General features: G+C 43.8%; 1 protein-coding gene across 3 annotated transcripts; it reads left to right on the top strand.

The window, feature by feature from the left end:
• Positions 1-94: 94 nt before the first annotated feature.
• On the top strand, positions 95-16,668 carry aarsd1 (alanyl-tRNA synthetase domain containing 1). 3 transcript variants are annotated; one of them, XM_082965473.1, is made up of 13 exons: positions 333-475; positions 2,029-2,130; positions 6,926-7,054; positions 7,170-7,329; positions 7,498-7,555; positions 7,710-7,866; positions 13,515-13,631; positions 13,849-13,979; positions 14,099-14,165; positions 14,255-14,346; positions 15,510-15,564; positions 15,741-15,835; positions 16,043-16,666. In XM_082965473.1, exons 3-13 carry the CDS (start codon positions 6,962-6,964, stop codon positions 16,167-16,169), a joined length of 1,152 nt encoding a protein of 383 aa, XP_082821599.1. In that variant the 5' UTR covers positions 333-475; positions 2,029-2,130; positions 6,926-6,961; the 3' UTR covers positions 16,170-16,666. The 3 variants fall into 3 exon arrangements, with proteins under 3 accessions (XP_082821600.1, XP_082821599.1, NP_001133686.1); XM_082965474.1 differs by lacking the exons at positions 333-475; positions 2,029-2,130 and adding an exon at positions 95-279; NM_001140214.1 differs by lacking the exon at positions 2,029-2,130 and having other exon boundaries at positions 417-475; positions 16,043-16,668.
• The last annotated feature ends 757 nt before the right edge of the window (positions 16,669-17,425 follow it).

Here is a 17,425-nt window from a genome sequence, read left to right on the forward strand (position 1 = left end):
CCATTGTGTACGTTGACTATGCTTCGTCAAAGGGCCTCGCGGTGCATTCTGGTATATATTGAAACAAGGAGAGCTCTCCTTCAAGGAGTGAATGGGAGTCAATTGGGCGCTAGCTCCAAAAAACAACATTAGCATGAATTCCACATCTATTTACAAATCTCACTATTTTTCGAGATCTAAGTTGACTAATTTATCTGTAATACCGAATAGCAACCGCGTGACGCAGCATGAAAACGTGAACGCTTTTGGTGGACAGTCTGCTGTGTGGGGCCTAATAAGGTACTCCATTCATTGACTAAAGGGATTCCTATCTCCTTTCTCTAATATCTCTGCACATCCTCCAGTCCGGTCGCCATATTGTGTTGCACCTTTCAACTTAAAGTGATTTCAACAAGATTCTGCATAGTGTACCGTGGACTTATTTAAATTGATTTCAATGGCGTTTCAGTGTCAAAGGGACTGTTACATGCAAGAGGTATGAGGGAGAGAGAGTAACATTTGTCTAACTTGTGCTTTTTTTTAAGAGCAGGTACAATCAGGAGCTTGCTACTGTTAGCTGAAAGGATCCGAGCCGACATGACAACCTACGTTACAGCTAGTTAACAAACGTTCTTAAGAGTAACTTGTACTCTCTTTGTGTAGCCTACTTTAGTTAGATAACGTTAGTAGTTGACAGGCAGAGTTAATGATTGTTTACACGATATCTAGTTTTCCAATGCCATGATGAAATGTCAATCAAAAAGCACGTTAGTCACACAATAATGGGGGACCGCTGCCGGTTTACGGGCTCCTAACCAACTCTGCTATTGTTTTTTTTCTTTTTTTTTCTTCGCATTGTTTGTGACTCATTTTGTACGTAATGTTGCTGTTACCGTCTCTTATGACTGAAATGAGCTTCTGGGCATCAGAACAGCGATCGCTGCCCTCGAACTGGACGAAGATTTGTTCTTTAATGAGTCGCGAAGAAAAGACGGAGGGCAGGGTGCCTTGTAAGAATTCCCCAAGTAGATATACCACCACTACCCTTGGTATTACTGGCCAACGTGCAATCATTGGAAAACAAACTCTATGATTTAAGACTGCCCTACCAACAGACATGAATAACTATTATAAACTGGACGGTTCGAGCCTTGATTGCTCATTGGCTGACAGCCGTGGTATATCAGACCTTATACCAAGGGTATGACAAAACATTTATTTTTACTGCTCTAATTACGTTGGTAACCAGTTTATAATATCACTAGGGCACCTCGGGTTAGTGGTACATGACCAATATACCACTGCTAAGGGCTGTGTCCAGCACTCCACGTTGCATTGTGTTTAAGAACATCTATTAGCTGTGGTATATTGGCCGTATACCATACCCACTCGGGCCTTACTGCTTAAATATCTTATGTTTCACCAACACTTGGCTAAACGACGACACGGATAATATCGAGCTGGCTGGTTTCGGCAGGACAGAGCAGTTATTTCTGGTAAGACGAGGGGCGGGGGTGTGTGTCTATTTGTCAATAACTGCTGGTGAGTGATGTCCATTATTAAAGAAGTCTCGGTTTTGCTCGCCTGAGGTAGAATACCTCATGATAAGCTGTAGACCACACTATCTACCAAGAGAGTTCTCATCTACTCAGACTCCCGAGTGGCGCAGTGGTCTAAGGCACTGCTTCTCAGCACTAGAGGTGTCACTACAGACCCTGGTTCGATTCAAGGCTGTATCACAACCGGCCGTGATTGGAAGTCCCATATTGTGGCGCACAATTGGCCCAGCGCCGTCTTGAGTTTGGCCGGGGTAGGCCGTCATTCTAAATAAGATTTTGTTCTTAACTGACTTGCCTAGTTAAATAAATGTAAAAAAAAAATATTCGTAGCCGTCTGTTTACCACCACAAACTGATGCTTGCGCTAAGACCTCAATGAGCTGTATAAGGCCATAAGCAAACAAGAAATGCTCATCCAGAAGCGGTGCTCCTAGTTGCTGGGTACTTTTAATGCAGGCTAACTTAAATCTGTTTTACCTCCTTTCTACCAGGATGTTCAACCAGAGGAAAAAAATCGGACCTTAATTCTATCCCCTTGATTCCTGCATACAAGCAAAAACTAAAGCAGGAAGTACCAGTGACTCGCTCAATACGTAAGTGGTCAGATGACGCGGATGCTACGCTACAGGACTGCTTTGCTATCACAGACTTGAATATGTTCTGGGATTCATCCAATGGCATCAGAGTATACCACCTCAGTCACTAGCTTCATCAATAAGTGCATTGATGACATCGTCCCCACAATGGAAGTACATACATTTCCCAACCAGAAACCATGGATTACAGGCAACCTCCGCACCGAGCTAAAGGCTACAGCTTCTGCTATCAAGGAGCTGGACACTAATTTGGACTCTTATAAGAAATCCCGCAATGCCCCCAAATGAACCATCAAACAGGCTAAGCATCAATACAGGACTAAGATTGAATTCTACTACACCGGCTCTGACGCTTGTCGGATGTGGCAGGGCTTGAAAACTATTACGGAGTAAATCAAATCAAATGTATTTATATAGCCCTTCTTACAAGATTCAAAAGGCACTCGCACATCTGAGCAATCTTGTTACAGGTGCATGGCAACAGTTGAAACAGGATGAAGGAAAAAAAGGAAACCGCACACTGTTCTTGATAGTATCACTGATATTTAATAAGCTTACGTATCGGCCAAACGGCCTTCGTCAGAGCTTTTGTGAATTTTCTGAAAACAGCACCTCTATGTAGACCTAGCCCCACCCACATCCGTTCCACGTATGGAAAGGGGTTGGAGGCAAAGGAAAAATAAATAAGTGCTACCAAACATAACAATATGCATTTCACAAATATTTCAAAAGTGTATAGACGAGGCACCGAACACGTCCATAAAATCACAACGAGGACATAGCAAGTTTTCATTAATCATTGGGTACATCATACGAAAAAACAAAGTAATCTTGAATAGGAACATATTTTAAATTCACAACATAACATACATAGGCATTTCATCAATAAGTCCTTTAGGAAATAATGTCTGGAGGGTGAAAATCCAAAAACATTCTCTTTTGCTCAGAGTATTATTAATATCACCTCCCCTGTCTGATATCTTGACTTTCTCTATACCACAAAATCTAAAGGTAGAAATGTCATGCTTTTGGTCATTAAAATGTACTGCGACTGGATAATCCCTGTCGTTTCTCCTGATTTAACTTTTATGTTCACTAATTCTCTGTTTGAGAGAACGGGAGGTCTTACCGACATAGCAGAGCCCACATGGACATTTAATAATGTAAATAACATGGGTGGTGGTGCACGTGATGATATCGTTAATTTGAAACCGTTTTCCTGTGTGTGGGTGGCAGAAATATTCACACTTCATCATATTGTTGCACTGTGCGCATCCTCTACATTTATAGCTACCATTTGGTAGAGGGTGTAAAAGAGCCTGGCTGATTTTCTTTCGTGGCTGGCAGTTGGCATGAACCAATTTATCGCGCAAATTGCTACCTCTCCTATATACAATGAATGGTGGATTCTTGAATTCAGCCGGCAAAGCTGGGTCCGATGATAAAATATGCCAATGTTTCTTAACCACACCTCCCACTTTTCGCGAATTCAAAGTATATGTGGTTGTGAACATAACGGAGTGCTCTTTTGCTTTAGCTGGTCTTTTTTGTAACAATTCATCTCGTGTTTTTCCCAATGCCAAATGAAGAGCTTCATCCACACATTGTGGCGAATAGCCTCTTCTTAGAAACCTAGTGCGCATCTCCGCTGCTTTTTCTAGATAATCATCATTGGAATAGCATATACGGCGCAGTCTGAAAAACTGGCATCTAGGAAGTCCTCTTTTTAATGGCTCAGGATGGAAGCTGTAATAGAGTATTTCTGTCTGTTTCTTTTCGATACAGAGTTGTAAACAGGGTACCATTTGATTTCTCAATCCACATATCGAGGTAATGAACGCGTTGAGTGTCACTTTCAATAGTAAATTTGAGATTGGGATCCATGTCATTGAGTAGTGCCATAAAATCTGACAGCTCTTGTTCAGTTCCTTCCCATATGCAAAAAATGTCGTCAATATATCGATACCACTTCAGGATTTTTTGTCTCTAGAGAGTTGAAAACAGCAGGTCTGGGACAGGTAGCACGTCCGGTGAACAGGTCAGGGTTCCATAGCCGCAGGCAGAACAGTTGAAACTGGAGCAGCAGCACGGCCATGTGGACTGGGGACAGCAAGGAGTCATCATGCCAGGAAGTCCTGAGGCATGGTCCTAGGGCTCAGGTCCTCCGAGAGAGAATTAGAGAGAGCATACTTAAATTCACACAGGACACCGGATAAGACAGGAAAAATACTCCAGACATAACAGACTGACCCTAGCCCCCCGACACAAACTACTGCAGCATAAATACTGGAGGCTGAGACAGGAGGGGTCAGGAGACACTGTGGCCCCATCCAATGATACCCCCGGACAGGGCCAAACCAGGATATAACCCCACCCACTTTGCCAAAGCACAGCCCCCACACCACTAGAGGGATATCTTCAACCATCTACTTACCATCCTGAGACAAGGCTGAGTATAGCCCATGTAACAGTGTAGGTTCCGTTCCTCTCTTCGCCCCAACCTGGGCTCGAACCAGGGACCCTTGCACACATCAACAACAGTCACCCACGAAGCATTGTTACCCATCGCGCCACAAAAGCCGCGGCCCTTGCAACGCAAGGGGAACAACCACTTCAGGTCTCAGAGCAAGTGACGTCACCGATTGAAATGCTATTAGCGCGCACCACCGCTAACTAACTAGCCATTTCACATCGGTTACACCCACAAAGATCTCCGCCACGGCACAACCCAAGGTGGGGGCGCCAACCCAGACAGGAAGACCACATCAGTGACTCAACCCACTCAAGTGACGCACCCCTCCTAGGGACGGCATGGAAGAGCACCAGTAAACCGAGCTGCCCAGTGACGCGAACCTATGAGCTAAATGCCTTTTTTATTCTCGCTTCGAGACAACCAACACTGAAGCATGCATGAGAGCACCAGCTTTTCTGGACGACTGTGTGATCACACGCTCCGTAGCCGATGTGAGCAAGACCTTTTTAAACTGGTCAACATTCACAAAGCCGCGGGTCAGACGAATTACCAGAACATAGACCAACTCCAATTCGCATACCGCCCCAACATAGCCACAGATGACGCAATCTCAATCGCACTCCACACTGCCGTTTCCCACCTGGACAAAAGGAACACCTATGTGAGAATGCTGTTAATTTACTACAGCTCAGCGTTCAACACCATGGTGCCCACAAAGCTCATCACTAAGCTAAAGACCCTGGGACTAAACACCCCCCTCTGCATCTTGATCCTGGACTTCCTGACGGGCTGCCCCCAGGTGGTAAGCATAGGCAACAACACATCTGCCACGCTGATCCTCAACACTGGGGCCCCTTGGGGGTGTGTGCTTAGTCCCCTCCTGTACTTCTTGTTCACCCATGACTGCGTGGCCAAGCATGACTCAAACTCCATCAAGTTTGCTGACGACACAACAGTGGTAGGCCTGATCACCGACAATGAGAGAGCCTATAGGGAGGTGGTCAGAGACCTGATTGTGTGGTGCCCGGACAACAACCTCTCTCTTAATGTGAGCAAGACAGGAGCTCATTGTGGAATACAGGAAAAGGAGGGCCGAAAAAGGCCCCCATTAACATCGACAGGACTGAAGTGGAGCGGGTTGAGAGTTTCAAGTTCCTTGGTGTCCACATCACCAACAAACTATCATGGTCCAAACACACCAAGACAGTTGTGAAGAGGGCACGACAACACCTTTTCCCCCTCAGGGGACTGAAAAGATTTGGCATGGGTTCCCAGATCCCCAAAAGGTTCTACAGCTGCACCGTCGAGCATCCTGACAGGTTGCCTCACCGCCTGGTATGGCAACTGCTTGGCATCTGACCGTAAGGCGCTACAGAGGGTTGTGTGTACTGCCCAGTACATCACTGGAGCCAAGCTTCCTGCCATCCTGGACCTATGTACTAGGTGGTGTCAGAGGAAGGCCCAAAAAAGGGCCAAGTCCTAGACTGTTTACTCTGCTACCGCAAGGCAAGTGGTACCGGAACACCAAATCTAGGACCAAAAGGCTCCTTAACAGCTTCTACCCCCAAGCCATAAGACTGCTAAACAACTAAAGGGTCACCCGGACTATTTACAGTGACCCCCCCCCCCCCCCCCTTTGTTTTTACACTGCTACTCGCTGTTTATTATTTATGCATAGTCACTTTACAAATTACCTCGACTAACCTGTACCCCGCACATTGACTCGGTACCGGTAACCCCTGTATATAGCCCCGTTATTGTTACGTAAATGTCTTGTTACTTTTTCTTTTACTGTAGTTTATTTAGTAAATATTTATTTAACTCTATTTCTTGAACTGCATTGTTGGTTAAGGGCCTGTTAGTAAGCGTTTCACGGTAAGATCTACACCTGTTGTTTTTGGCGCGTGTGACAGATTTTGATTTGAAATCAAGCTAGCTAACAGCTAGCTAGCTAGCTTACATAGACCAGATTTAACTGACGTGGGTCTGTTTGTTTATGATCCTACCTCCAAGTTTTTCTGCTTCATGAAATTTAATGTAGTCCTGTTTTCAAGCCCGAACAGCCGTGGTCGCTGTTTCTTTCATAGCTCTCTTGATGTATGAAATAGCTACTACCAAAGATACTGAACTAAACCAATATATCTGTGCTACCAAATATACTGGTAACAAGCTCCTTCTGTCTGTGCTACTACCAGCAGTTGTTCGGGCTAAATGTGTTTCCAAATGCCAGAGTCACTGACTAGATAAGTTTTCCTTGGCATAAATTAGGTGTTCAACTGACTGTCATCATAATGTTGCAAATTGTCTTTCTCTCTGCAGTTTGTCACCTCAGTGGTGGCTTGCTCACCTGGTGAAATGAAACAAGAAATCAATGGGAAGAAAGAAACCGTTAAAGGCTTCAATGTCAGGCTCCAAGACACCATATTGTTTCCTGAGGGAGGTGGTCAGGTAAATACAGGAAAGCCAAAATGTTCACTGAAATATCCCTCTCTTTCTGGTGAGATAAGGATGGTGTGCTTAAGTGGTAGGACACAGGCTTACACCTAGTATCTTCGATCACCAGCCAGATGACCACGGGCTGATTGGAGATGTGCCGGTGCTGCGGGTGACGAGGCAGGGAGCTGAGGCTGTGCACTTTGTGAGTTCAGCTCTAGAGGTGGGCCAGGAGGTGCAGCTGAAGCTGGACTGGGAGCGGAGGTTTGACCACATGCAGCAACACTCCGGTAAGAGCACAGACAGGATTTACTGTATGTGCAGTGCAAAACTGTACAATTCAGCTTCTCAGAAACAATTACTTGTATTTATGCAGTATGATTTAAGCGGTTCGTTCAGTATAGCCTACTTGAAGGTACAGTTGCATAAATCCTGACTTGTTTTTACTTGGTCCTTAGGGCAACATCTAGTCACAGCTATTGCAGAATCCATGTTTGGGTACAAGACCACATCCTGGTAAGCATGCAGAAAGCACATTGATTTCAGTGCCTGCACTTTTTCAAAAAAAGTAATGCTTTGGTTACTAGCTACATCATTTCCTTTTTAACATGACCATTAATTGAAGTTAGCATTTTTGCATCAATCTTTCTCTCTAATTGGCATGTTCCAGGGAGTTGGGGCGTCAGCGCAGCACCATAGAGCTGGACACTCCCTCCATGAAGCCTGCCCAGATGGAGGCCCTCGAGGCAGCAGTCAATGAGAAGATACGTGCTCATGTTCCCGTCGCTGTTCAGGTCCTCTCCTTAGATGACCCTGCATTGGAAAAGGTGGGCATCATTCATATCAAGTAAACACAAATCAAATGCACCAGAGAAAAGATTGTCGTATAATACAATACAGGCGGCGATGTCACTATGCACAATTTCTCCATATTTCACGTCGCTTTTGGGACTATACGTTTCTATCTGACATTTTGGTAAAACTGTTATTGCATAGTTGCTCTATAGGTGGTCCTTTACATGTGAGGTACACTATATATACAGAAGTATGTGGACACCCCTTCAAATTAGTGGATTCTTCTATTTCAGCCACACCCGTTGTTGACGTGTAAAAATAGAGCGCACAGTCATGCAATCTCCATAGACAAACATTGGCAGTAGAATGGCCTTATTGAAGAGCTCAGTGACTTTCAGCGTGGCACCGTCATAGTATTCCACCTTTCTAACAAGTCAGTTCCTCAAATTTCTGCCCTGCTAGAGCTGGCCCCTTAGTTTCAGTGGAGGGAAATCTTAACACTACAGCGTACAATGACATTCTAGACAATTATGTGCTTCCAACTTTGTGGCAACAGTTTGGGAAATGTGGAATCCTAATTGCAATGCCCCGGTGCACAAAGCGAGGTTCCATACAGAAATGGTTTGTCGAGATTGGTGTGGAAGAAATTGACTGGCCTGCACAGAGCCCTGACCTCAACCCCATTGAACACCTTTGGGATGAATTGGAACGCCGACTGCGATCCAGGCCTAATCGCCCAACATCAGTACCCGACCTCAAGAATGCTTTTGTGGCTTAATGGAAGCAAGTCCCCACAGCAATGTTTCAACATCTAGTGGAAAGCCTTCCCAGAAGAGTGGAGGCTGTTACAGCAGTAAAGGGGACCAACTCAATATTAATGCCCATGATTTTGGAATGAGATGTTCCACGAGCAGGTGTCTACATACATTTGGTCATGTAGTGTATGTCAGATTGTTTTTGGGGGGGGGAAATTTACGATGAAAAAAACATAAGTTATATCTGCACAAACACCTTTTAACTTGGTGCTATGAGGTTCGATCTGTTCCAATCACACAAGGCTGGGTTGTCATTCAAAAATAATGTATGTAAGGTGTTATACTTATTGAATCATGAAAGACCAAGACATCACAAAACAGTTCTGAGATCTGGGACTTGAAAAATACTTATTTCAAAACTATACAGTGCATTCGGAAAGTATTCAGACCCCTTGACTTTTTCCACATTTTGTTACGTTACAGCCTTATTCTAAAATGGATTAAATTATTTTTTCCCCCCTCATCAATCTGCACACAATACCCCATAATGACAAAGTGAAAACAGGTTTTTAGAAATGTTTGCAAATGTATTAAAAAGAAAAAACGGATACCTTATTAACATAAGTATTCAGACCCTTTGCTATGAGACTCTAAATTGAGCTCCGGTGCATCCTGTTTCCATTGATCATCCTTGATGTTTCTACAACTTGGATTCCACCTGTGGTAAATTCAATTGATTGGACATGATTTGGAAAGGCACACACCTGTCTGTATAAGGTCCCACAGTTGACAGTGCATATCAAACCAGAGGGGAAAAAAATCCTAGACCACCTTTATTCCACACACAGAGATGCATACAAAGCTCTCCCCTGCCCTCCATTTGGCAAATTTGACCATAATCCTATCCTTCTGATTCCTGCTTACAAGCAAAAACTGAAGCAGGAAGTACCAGTGACGTGCTCAATACGGAAGTGGTCAGATGACGCGGATGCTACACTACAGGATTGTTTTGCTAGCACAGACTGGAATATTTTCCGGGATTCATCCAATAGCATTGAGGAATACACCACTTCAGTCATCGGCTTCATCAATAAGTGCATCGACGACATCGTCCCCACAGTGACCGTACGTACATATCCCAACTACAAGCCATGGATTACAGGCAACATCCGCATCAAGCTAAAGGCTAGAGCTGCTGCTTTCAAGGAGCGGGAGACTAATCCGGACACTTATAAGAAATCCTGCTATGCCCTCAGACCCACCATCAAACAACCAAAGTGTCAATACAAGATTAAGATTGAATCCTACTACACCGGCTCTGACGCTCGTGGAATGTGGCAGGGTTTGAAAACGATTATGGACTACAAAGAGAAACCCAGCCGCGAGCTGCCCAGTGACGCGAGCCTACCAGATGAGCTAAATGCCTTTTATGCTCTCTTTGAGGCAAGCAACACTGAATCATGCATGAGAGCACCAGCTGTTCTGGATGTCTGTGTGATAATGCGCTCAGTAGCCGATGTGAACAAAAGCTTTTAAACAGGTCAACATTCACAAAGCCGCGGGGCCAGACGGATTACCAGGACGTGTACTCAAAGCATGCGCGGACCAACTGGCAAGTGTCTACACTGACATTTTCAACCTCTCCCTCACGTCGGTAGCCATGAAATGCTTTGAAATGCTAGTCATGGCTCACATCAACACCATCCTCCTGGACACCCTAGACCCACTCCAATTTGCATACCGCCCCAACAGATCCACAGATGATGCCATCTCAGTCGCGCTCCACACTGCCCTTTCCCACCTGGACAAAAGGAACACCTATGTGAGAATGCTGTTCATTGACTACAGCTCAGCGTTCAACACCATAGTGCCCTCAAAGCTCATCACTAAGCTAAGGATCCTGCGACTAAACACCTCCCTCTGCAACTGGATCCTGGACATCCTGATGGGCCGCCCCCAGGTGGTAAGAGTAGGCAACAAAACATCTGCCACGCTGATCCTTAACACTGGGGCCCCTCAGGTGTGTACTCCCTGTTCACCCACGACTGCGTGGCTAAGCACGACTCCAACTCCATTAAGTTTGCTGACGACACAACAATAGTAGGCCTGATCACCGACAATGAGACTGACCACCTCCCTATAGGCTGAGACCTGGCAGTGTGATGCTAGGACAACAACCTCTCAATGTGAGCAAGACAAAGGAGCTCATCGTGGAATACAGCAAAAGGAGGGCGGAACAGGCCCCCATTTAACATTGACAGGACTGAAGTGGAGCGGGTCGAGAGTTTCAAGTTACTTGTTGTCCACATCACCAACGAGCTATCATGGTCCAAACATACCAAGACAGTTGTGAAGAGGGCACAACAAAACCCTTTCCCCCTCAGGAGACTGAAAAGATTTGGCATGGGTCCCCAGATCCTCAAAAGGTTCTACAGCTGCACCATCGAGCATCCTGACAGGTTGCATCTTCGCCTGGTATGGCACCTGCTCGGCATCTAACCGCAAGGCGCTACAGAGGGTTGTGCGTACGGCCTAGTACATCACTGGGGCCAAGCTTCCTGCCATCCAGGACCTATATAATAGGCGGTGTCAGAGGAAAGCCCATAAAATTGGCAGAGACTCCAGTCACCCAAGTTATAGACTGTTTTCTCTGCTACCGCACGGCAAGCGGTACCGGAGCGCCAAGTCTAGGACCAAAAGGCTCCTCAACAGCTTCTGTCCACAAGCCATAAGACTGCTGAAATATTAATAAAATCACCGGTGGACAACTTGCATTATCTCCCCCCTTTTGTACACTGCTGCTACTCGTTGTTTATTATCTATCTGTAGTCACTTCACCCCTACCTACATGTACAAATTACCTTAACTAACCTGTACCCCTGCTCACTGACTCTGTTCCGGTACCTCCTGTATATAGCCTCGTTATTATTTCACGATAAGCATTTCACGATAAGGTTGTTGTATTCGGCACGTGATAAAGTTTGATTTGATATCAGAACAAAAACCAAGCAATGAGGTTGAAGGAATTGTCCGTGGAGCGCCAAGACAGGATTGTGTTGCCGCAGATCTGTGGAAGGGTACCAAAAAATGTTTGCAGCATTGAAGGTCCCCAAGAACAGTGGTCTCCATCATTCTTAAATGGAAGAAGTTTGGAACCACCAAGACTCTTCCTAGAGCTGGCCGCCCTGCAAAACGGAGCAATCGGGGGAGAAGGAGCTTGGTTAGTGAGGTGATCAAGAACCCGGTGGTCAATCTGACAGAGCTCCAGAGTTCCTCTGTGGAGATGGGAGAACCTTCCAGAAGGACAACCATCTCTGCAGGACTCCACCAATCAGGCCTTTTATGGTAGGGTTGCCAGACGGAAACCACTCAGTAAAAGGCACATGACAGCCCGCTTGGAGTTTGCCAAAAGGCACCTAAAGGACTCTGACCATGAGAAACAAGATTCTCTGGTCTGAAACCAAGATTGAACTCTTAGGCCAGAATGCCAAGCGTCACGTCTGGAGGAAACCTGGCACCATGAAGCGTGGTGGCAGCATCATGCTGAGGGGATGTTTTTCAGAGGCAGGGACTGGGAGACTAGTCAGGTTTGAGGGAAAGATAAACGGAGCAAAGTACAGCGAGATCCTTAATGAAAACCTGCTCCAGAGCGCTCAGGATCTCAGGACTGGGGCAACGATTCACCTTCCAACAGGAAAACGACCCTAAGCACACAGCCAAGACAACGCAGGAGTGGCTTGCTGATCGAACATCTCTGGAGAGACCTGAAAATAGCTGTGCAGTGACGCTCCCCATTCAACCTGACTGAGCTTGAGAGCTTGGGGAGAAACTCCCCAAATAAAGGTGTGCCTGTAGTGTCAAACCCTGTAATCGCTGCCAAAGGTGCTTCAACAAAGTACTGAGTAAAGGGTCTGATTCTTTTCTTTTTCTTTGTCATTATGGGGTAGTGTGTGTGGGGTGAGGAGGGGAAAACTATTTAATCCATTTTAGAATAAGACTAATGTAACAAAGTGGAAAGTCAAGGGGTCTGAATACTTTCCGAATGGACTGTACATTTTGCAGATAGAAACATGTAGTCCCAAGTCCTTGATTTTTCATATGATAGGTTCTGGTCCTCTTTTTCTGTTACTTAGATTTTTTCCCACCACTTTTTGGGAAGAAGCTCTATGGTAAAAACAAATACAGGTGCCTTAAACATGCTTAAGGCCCTTGGGAGAGGCATTGCTGTTTTTGTCTTGTTCTGTGTCAATATGAAAACCTCCATGGAAGGGGTATTTCACAAAATTTACAAACTTACCATATTTTATTGATAACTAGCAAGTATAGTTTACTTTTGGTGTCAGAGACCAGAAAATTAAATATGTTTACTCATTCCGAGCTAAGCTTTAGCAATGTTGCTAGTTATCCATTGGATATAGTGTATTTGTCATTTTAGGTAACTATCGCTTCAACAAATGTGTGATGAACATGAATTCATATATTTGATGTTTTTAGAAGGACGGAAAGGTATTCTCATTATTTAATCATTAAATGTCTAGTTTGTATTGAAATAATTTAAACATTCTTTGACCTTATGGTTGAACCCAGATTGACATTTCAGAGCCATAACGTTCTATTTGCGATTGCACCCCCCTAAAAAAAAGAAATTAGTATTTTTATACTCTTTAGGTACCATTTTTTTTTAATTATTTTTTTTAAGTTGAGGACCTTAATGGGTTATGAAAGAATTCACTACAAAACAGTTCTGGGATGTGAACACTTCGATGCTCAATATCTCAGAACTATGTTTGCGCAGATAGAACCTTAGGACAATAAGGTCTCCAGTCTTGGCAAAGCTGTGTTGACTTCCCTTGTGATGTATTAACCCATGAGCTGTGTGAAATGACTACTGTATATTTTAACTCGTCGTGTTGTATATCTAATAGGTGAGGAGTCGCGGTCTCCCAGATGACGCAGCGGGGCCTATCCGGATCATTGACATCGAGGGCATTGACGTCAACATGTGCTGTGGGACCCACGTGTCCAACCTCAGTCACTTACAGGTGGAACCTCCAGACCTTACACAACTGTCAAACACGGTCACCTTTACTTTATGGGGTTATGTTTATGTCCTAACCACACCGCCTCCCCTCCTACTTTGCTGATGGGTTTAATATTTGATACTATGTAGCTCATCTCTTGTATATTTAATGTGGCTTAATATGGCTTTATGGATGTAACGCTTCTCTCACTTTTGACAGATTTGAATCTGTGTTTTAGGTCATAAAACTCCTGGGGACTGAGAAAGGAAAGAAGAACAAAACTAATCTGTTATTTCTGGTGGGAAACCGGGTCCTAAAGTATGCTGAGAAAAGCTACAGCACAGAACGCTCACTGGTATCCCTCCTCAAGTGAGTTCTGCTGAATGTGGCAAGAACCTAATGTGCTATAAATGATATATAGGGATTTTAAAATGCAATAGATGTTAAGAAATAAAGTCTGTAACACTTGATTGGACTGTGTTTGACAGAACGGGACCAGATGATCATGTTGATACAGTGGACAAGATCCAGAAGACTGTTAAGGGGCTACAGAAAGTGAGCTATTGAAAACCTTCTGTTGCTCTGAAATCCCCCTATTCTGCCTTTAATTTAATCATTAAACAAACTCTGTTTTCATTTGACAGAGTAACCTGGGCCTCCTGAGAGACATGGCTGTTCTAATAGCCCAGAACTTCAAGTGCAACCCAGAGAGGGGCAACTTCTTCACCTTACACAAGTGAGGGTCTCTCCACATTTATTTTATTTATTTATTTTATTTCACCTTTTATTTAACCAGGTAGGCAAGTTGAGAACAAGTTCTCATTTACAATTGCGACCTGGCCAAGATAAAGCAAAGCAGTTCGACAACATACAACAACACGGAGTTACACATGCAGTAAAACGAATATACAGTCAATAATACAGTAAAGAAACAAGTCTATGTACAATGTGAGCAAATGAGGTGAGATAAGGGAGGTAAAGGCAAAAAAGTCCATGGTGGCAAAGTAAATACAATATAGCAAGTAAAACACTGGAATGGTAGATTTGTAGTAGAAGAAAGTGCAAAGTAGAAATAGAGATAATGGGCTGCAAAGGAGCAAAATAAAATAAATAAATACAGTAGGGGAAGAGGTAGTTGTTTGGGCTAAATTATAGATGGGCTATGTACAGGTGCAGTGATCTGTGAGCTGCTCTGACAGCTGGTGCTTAAAGCTAGTGAGGGAGATAAGTGTTTCCAGTTTCAGAGATTTTTGTAGTTCGTTCCAGTCATTGGCAGCAGAGAACTGGAAAGAGAGACGGCCAAAGGAGGAATTGGCTTTGGGGGTGACCAGAGAGATATACCTCCTGGAGCGCGTGCTACAGGTGGGTGCTGCTATTGTGACCAGTGAGCGGAGATAAGGGGGGACTTTACCTAGCAGGGTCTTGTAGATGACCTGGAGCCAGTGGGTTTGGCAACAATTATGAAGCGAAGTCCAGCCAACGAGAGCGTACAAGTCGCAGTGGTGGGTAGTATATGGGGCTTTGGTGACAAAACGGATGGCACTGTGATAGACTGCATCCAGTTTGTTGAGTAGGGTATTGTAGCCTAGCAGTAAGAGCATTGGGCCAGTAACCGAAAGTTCGCTGGTTCGAATACCCGAGCCTACAAGGTGAAAAATCTGTCGATGTGCCCTGGAGCAAGGCGCTTGACACTCATTTGCTTCGGGTCGCTGTGCTTCTATGGCTGACTGCAATAACAACACATTTCACTGCACCTATCCAGTGTATGTAACAATACATTTTTATTTTTCTTTACTTCAATTTTTTTGATGGACAGATGATATGATTTGGCTGATAATCTGTCACTGAAAATGTTCATCAGTTTATTAAAATAGTCAAGATAATTTTTTCTCTGTTTAGGAAGGAGGGTGACAACGAGTTCATGAGCATCATAGCCAATGAAATAGGCACTGAGGTAAGATTAATACTCTATGTTCCATGTCTAATATTCTTTAGTGAAATGCATCTAAGGTTTACTGTAAGTAGCGTTGTACCATGATTGACTACATTGGAAATGAAGAGTTGTTGTGTTATGAATACCTAATATACCATTATCCCTCCTGTTTTTTGTTTTGTTTTTTTGTCTCGTAGGAGACGTTGGTTTTCCTGACTGTTGGCGAGGAGAAAGGACCAGGGCTGTTCCTTCTGGCAGGACCCAGTGGGAAAGTGTCTGAACTGGGACCACGGTAAGAACTGAATGGGCTCGGCATTAGGAAATCCATTTGATTGTCTCCTGTTCAGGAGCTTGGATGTTTTGAGTTTCGACTTAATGTAAAGTGGGTTCTTATTCTGCAGAATAAACTTGGCAATGTCCCTAAATAGTCAATATTTCAAACTCAAACAAAGACTTTGTCTGAAATGTATAACAACTTGGTGCTGTGTCTGTATTGCAGAGTGCTGGAGATGCTCCAGGGCAAAGGGGCTGGGAAGAACGGGCGCTTCCAGGGCAAAGTAAATAGCATGGCACGCCGAGGGGAGGTGGAGACCCTAATACAGGAACACTGCAAGAACGAGCAGTAATGGATGACTGGTGTGTATAGTTTTTTGGCTATATCGTATAAATGAATTAAAAAAAAATTGGCTAAATGGTCTTAATTTAAGGTAAGGGTTAGGCATTAAGTTTAAAATCAGATTTGATGACTTTGTGGCCGTGCCAGCTAGTGACCACTGCAGAGCTGCCTCCAGTACAAGATTAATTTCAGTAAAAGTCAACCTGTGCTTTGCTAAGTAACGATACTTCTGACCTCAGTGATGACCACAGTGTACAGTCTAAATCGAGCTGTATATATTATGAAGAAGAATACGAGATATATTTATGAATATAAGTACAAGGAAAATGTAAAAATTACCATGTTTAACATGTTGGACTAAGGAAGCACACCCATGTAATTAATGATTAACATTGCATTAATGAATGTGTTTGAAGATATCCTTTTTAAATTGTATTTGTTCTGTGCTTATCAGTCTTTTTTTAAATGATTTTGTATATTTCACCTTCAATAAATCAAAGGAAAGTATATACATTTGGACAGTCATTTTCATTTGGTCTGCAGTTGCATAACCAAAAGAAGGACCGACCTTGTCAATTAACTTGCCAGTCAAATATTGATGGTTCAGCCAAGGCTGTCAGTTCTACGTATTTGCAGGGAGTGACGGCTGTGTGACGTGTGAACCTGTGTAATCAGTGAGCGTGAGGCCAGAGGCCAAAGTCCAGGGTTCCATATACAGATGTAGGATCTTCATTTGATCACCCTGTTGCAGGAATGCAAACTTATAGTGTATTTGAGCTTTACAAAGGCTTCTAAACCTTGTAATTTCCACTTTGAAATGTCAGACTTGATTTGCCCTAACAAAAAATGTATCAACCCCTACAAACGTAATTCACATTTCCTGTTGCTGAAGGATCTGTATGGTTGATGACCACTGGTTTGGCTCATATTGTTAGCTGTTGATTTTTGGGTTTGAAAACCATGTAATGATTGTGCAGCAGGTAGCCTAGTGGTTAGTGTTGGGCCAGTAACCGAATGGTTGCTAGATCGAGTCCCCAAGCTGACAAGGTAAAAATCTGTTATTCTGCCCCTGATCAAGGCAGTTAACCCACTGCTCCTAGGCTGTCATTGAAAATAAGAATTTGTTCTTAACTGACTTGCCTAGTTAAATAAAAATTGTCATTTTACCACTGCTGCATTTTCTAAGTTTTGTGGACTTGCTTATGGTTTATCTATAATATTGTCATTAATGTTAGGAAACAAACATTGTAGAATGTCTGAACTGAT

Source organism: Salmo salar, chromosome 19, assembly GCF_965601325.2.
Source record: "Salmo salar chromosome 19, fSalSal1, whole genome shotgun sequence".
In the NCBI taxonomy this organism is placed as follows: domain Eukaryota; kingdom Metazoa; phylum Chordata; class Actinopteri; order Salmoniformes; family Salmonidae; genus Salmo; species Salmo salar.